The sequence below is a fragment of the Emiliania huxleyi genome (assembly GCF_000372725.1).
Source record: "Emiliania huxleyi CCMP1516 chromosome Unknown EMIHUscaffold_161, whole genome shotgun sequence".
NCBI lineage: Eukaryota > Haptophyta > Isochrysidales > Noelaerhabdaceae > Emiliania > Emiliania huxleyi.
Window position 1 is genome coordinate 236,817 of NW_005200970.1, and position 3,968 is coordinate 240,784.

The 3,968-nt window shown below is 66.6% G+C and overlaps 1 protein-coding gene across 1 annotated transcript; it reads left to right on the top strand.

The window, feature by feature from the left end:
- Window positions 1-160: 160 nt before the first annotated feature.
- Window positions 161-2,883, top strand: EMIHUDRAFT_455910 (ATPase; the record flags this gene model as incomplete). The annotated part of the gene is made up of 9 exons (XM_005785357.1): window positions 161-456; window positions 576-645; window positions 1,297-1,362; window positions 1,450-1,523; window positions 1,670-1,715; window positions 1,763-1,939; window positions 2,078-2,206; window positions 2,370-2,456; window positions 2,605-2,883. The coding sequence occupies exons 1-9, from the start codon at window positions 191-193 to the stop codon at window positions 2,881-2,883; spliced, it is 1,194 nt and encodes a 397-aa protein (XP_005785414.1). The 5' UTR covers window positions 161-190.
- Window positions 2,884-3,968: the final 1,085 nt, after the last annotated feature.

Here is a 3,968-nt window from a genome sequence, read left to right on the forward strand (position 1 = left end):
AAGCAGCCGAGGCTGCCGAGGAGGCCGAGGAGGCCGAGGAGGCCGAGGAGGCCGAGGAGGCCCCCCCCTCCCCCCCGGCGACTCGATGTGCATGGACATTCTTGCCCTGAGAACGAGCAGCGTGCGAGTTCCAATTCTTGCCGAAGCGACCGGAGTTCGCCGCGACGTCTTGAAGATCTCTCACACACCGATGCGGCCGCTACGCGGTTGTTTCCGTAACTTCTCCCGATGGCGGAGCAGCGGCCCGGGCGGGCTGCTCGCCAGCTACGACGCCGCCGTCGCCCGCGGCCGCATCCGCCCGGACCCGGCTCAGCGAGCGGCGGCAGAGGCCTTGCAGCGCCTGCAAGACGGCACCCTTGCCGACTCCGGTGGCTCCGAGGCGGCGGCGGGTGCGTACATCCACGGCCCGGTCGGGGGTGGCAAGTCGATGCTGATGGACCTCTTTTACGAGACCAGGCCAGACACGCTCTAGACCTTCCCAGGAGACTCCGAACGCTTTCCTGCCGCCGCCTCTGAAGTCGCAGCCTCGGCGTCGCGCGCCGCAAGCCTCACCCTCCACCCCCACCCCTTCGCAGCCTGCGCGGCCCGCGCCGCCGGCTCCACTTCCACGAGCTCATGATCGACGTGCACAAGCGGCTGCATCGGGTGCACGAGTCGCGTGAGAAGACAGTCGTGCTGACGGAGCGGGAACCTTCTAGGAACCTTCTAGGAACCTTCTAGGTGCACGAGTCGCGTGAGAAGACAGTCGTGCTGACGGAGCGGGAACCTTCTAGGAACCTTCTAGGAACCTTCTAGGTGCACGAGTCGCGTGAGAAGACAGTCGTGCTGACGGAGCGGGAACCTTCTAGGAACCTTCTAGGAACCTTCTAGGTGCACGAGTCGCGTGAGAAGACAGTCGTGCTGACAGAGAGCGGGCTACCAATCTACCGCTTCGGGGACTTGCCAGCAGAGTTGACCGCGCCGGCGAGAGTGGCGCAGCAGCAGCAGCAGCAGCAGCAGCAGCAGCAGCAGCAGCAGCAGATGCAGGCGCAGCAGCAGCAAGCGCAGCAGCAGGCGGGCAGAGGGGTTGCCCAGCCGCCGGCGGCGGCGGCGCGGAAGGCGCAGGCAGGGGTGGCGGCGGAGGAGGCTTTGCAGGCGGCGGCTGCGGTGGCGACACCAGGGAATGCGAGTGCGGATGGCGGCGGCGGCGAGGGCGGCGAGGGCGGCGGCGGCGGCGGCGGCGGCGAGGGCGGCGGCGGGGGCGGCGGGGGCGGCGGAGAGGCGGGCGAGGCTGTGGCGCCACCACGGCAGCCGCAGCCGCTCGAGATTGTGGCGCAGCAGCTGGTGGAGGCGGACTCGCTGCTGTGCTTGGATGAGATGCAGGTGGCTGGGGAGATATGGGGAGATACGGGGAGATACGGGGTGATATGGGGAGATATGGGGAGATCGCATCTGCTCGGATGAATGCAGGTGACTGACGTGGCCGACGCGATGATCCTGCGGCAGCTGTTCGACCTGCTCCTCGCGAGAGGTGTGACGGCTAGGTTAGACACAAGACTTTAGTTACACACTGCTGCTGCTGCTGCTGCCGCTGCTGCTGCTGCTGCTGCTGCTGCTGCTGCTATCTCATTCTTACTCCATACTACCGCGAGGCGTGACGGTCCTCTTCACGTCGAACCGCCCCGCGGAGGCGCTGCACTAGCGCGGGGGACGGATTCACTATGGAGCGTGAGCCGGTTCGGAGTGCTGGTTAGTCACTAGTTAGTCACTCGCTCATTCTTAGGCGTTGTACGAGCGCGGACTCAACCGGAAGTACTTCCTGCCCTTTGTCGCCCTCATCCACACCCGCTTCTCGAACCTCGCCCTCGCCGCCGCCGCGGACTACCGCACCTTGCGCCCGCCGAATGGCGCGCCGGCTCCACTCTCTGCCGAGGCTTGCGGCGCTGCTGAAGAGGGGAGGGTGTTTGCGCCGCGCGCGCGCGGAGGGTTCTACCACGGCGCTTCGGCGGGCGTGTCGCTGCGGCGCGCGTGGGGCGAGAGGCTCGGGTCGGGCGCCGCGCCGCCGCCGCTGCAGCTCGAGGTCGGGTTTGGGCGGCAGCTGCGGGTGGCGAGGACCGCGCCGGGAGAGGCTGCGTGGTTCGAGTTCGCGGAGCTGTGCGAGGCAAGGCCCGGCGAGCCGGCGCGTGGCGCGCCCGACTTCCTCGCCCTCGCGTCTGCCGTGCGGACGGTGCGATCTCCCCGAATCTCGGCGTATCTCCCCATATCTCGCGTCTGCAGTGCGGACGGTGGGCCTCGGCGTGCCGAGATCGCCCGAGATCGCCCGAGATCGCCCGAGATCGCCCGAGATCGCCCGAGATCGCCCGAGATCGCCCGAGATCGCCCGAGGGTAGGTGTACCTCAACGGCGTGCCGAGGCTCGACGTGCGGCAGCGAAACGAGGCGCGCCGGTTGGTCCTCCTCGTCGACGCCCTGTACGAGGTGGGGAGATATGGGGAGATATGGGGAGATATGGGGAGATTGCACCTCTTCCTCCTCGTCGACGCCCTGTACGAGGCGCGCGGAGACCTCGGCTGTATCTCGGCAAGATCGCATCTCTCGGCTGTATCTCGTCGACGCCCTGTACGAGGCGCGCTGCGCCCTGCATGTCGCCGCCGAGGCGCCGCTAGCCGAGCTGCTCTCGCCGCTGCTCGACGGAGGCGGCGCCGACACGATGATGGCCGGCGCAGAGGTAGCCGTCGACGACGCGGGCGCCGCCTCACTCCCGTTCAGCGTGGCGCCCGTCGGCGGCCGCTACTCGGTCGACGGCGAGCTGGCCTCCTTCTTCACGGCCAAGGACGAGGCCTTCATGCTCCGGCGCACTCTCTCGCGGCTCACCGAGATGTGCGGCCCGCAGGCGGAGTACTAGTAGGGAAGGCGTGCTGCTCTGTGCGTGCAAATGTCTGTGTGGAGAGGAGCTGAGCTGAACGCGTCCGTGTGTGTCTATCAGCTAGAAACAAAAGTAGGGAACTTTCACAAAATGCGCACCGCGCGCGCGCGCGCGCCCCGCGGCTGGCTCGTTGTGCGAGTATATGGGCCACGATGTCTCAAATATGAGGGGTTTTGACTCCTATAGGCTCCTGACGCTATCCCTGGCAGCTCTAATGACCGGGATCAGTAGTGCTATGATAGAGGGTGCCCAGACTAGCGCAGGAGCTGCCACACTCGCCCGGACCGTCCCCCTCTGGGGCCGGTTCCGCAGCCAGCGAGAGCCGACAGCGGGGCCGTGCCGCGGGTGCCTACTGCCGAGTGCCACAAACACTGCGCCGTCCCGCCACCACCTACAGGCTGTCTTGTGTGATGGTTGGGATGTCCAAACGCCACCATCTTGGCTCTTGCGACCTCAAACCCGCGAGCTGTATGGGTGGTCCTGACGTCGACAGACGCCCGATGACCACGGTGAAGCTGAGCCGGAACGCGTCGACAAGTCTCGTCTGAGCCCGTGGCGGTCGCCGGCTGAGTCGCTGTGCACGGACTGGTACCTCAGGCGTCACCTCCGCAGCCTCAGTTCTCAAACTCCACCACCTCCGCCAGGACGCCGTCGGTGGCACGTTCGGCGGCGTACTTTCTGCAGCTCCATCTCGAGTACGGCGTCGAGCCTACTCACTCCTGTTGGATCTGTGCACTCCCTGGGACCCAGGGAGTGCACAGATCCAGCAAGCGGTGCGTCCCGGCAGCGCGCGCAGGCTGCGGAGCTGCAACAAACTCGAGACACGCTTTTTGGGACATTTTCGACGCTTTTGGCCCATATACTCGCACAACAAGCCGGCCCGCGTCCGCCCGCCGGGTACCAACCTCGGAGAACCACACACTGTCACTCCCAGACCGGTCACCATCCGCGCGACTCAAACGCCGGGTATGTCTCTGTGTCTGTCAAAGAAATCGTTTTTGGCTGGAAGAGCGACCACGCCCACCCGTGTCACAGCTCAATGCGCGTGCGCGTCGGGAGGCCCC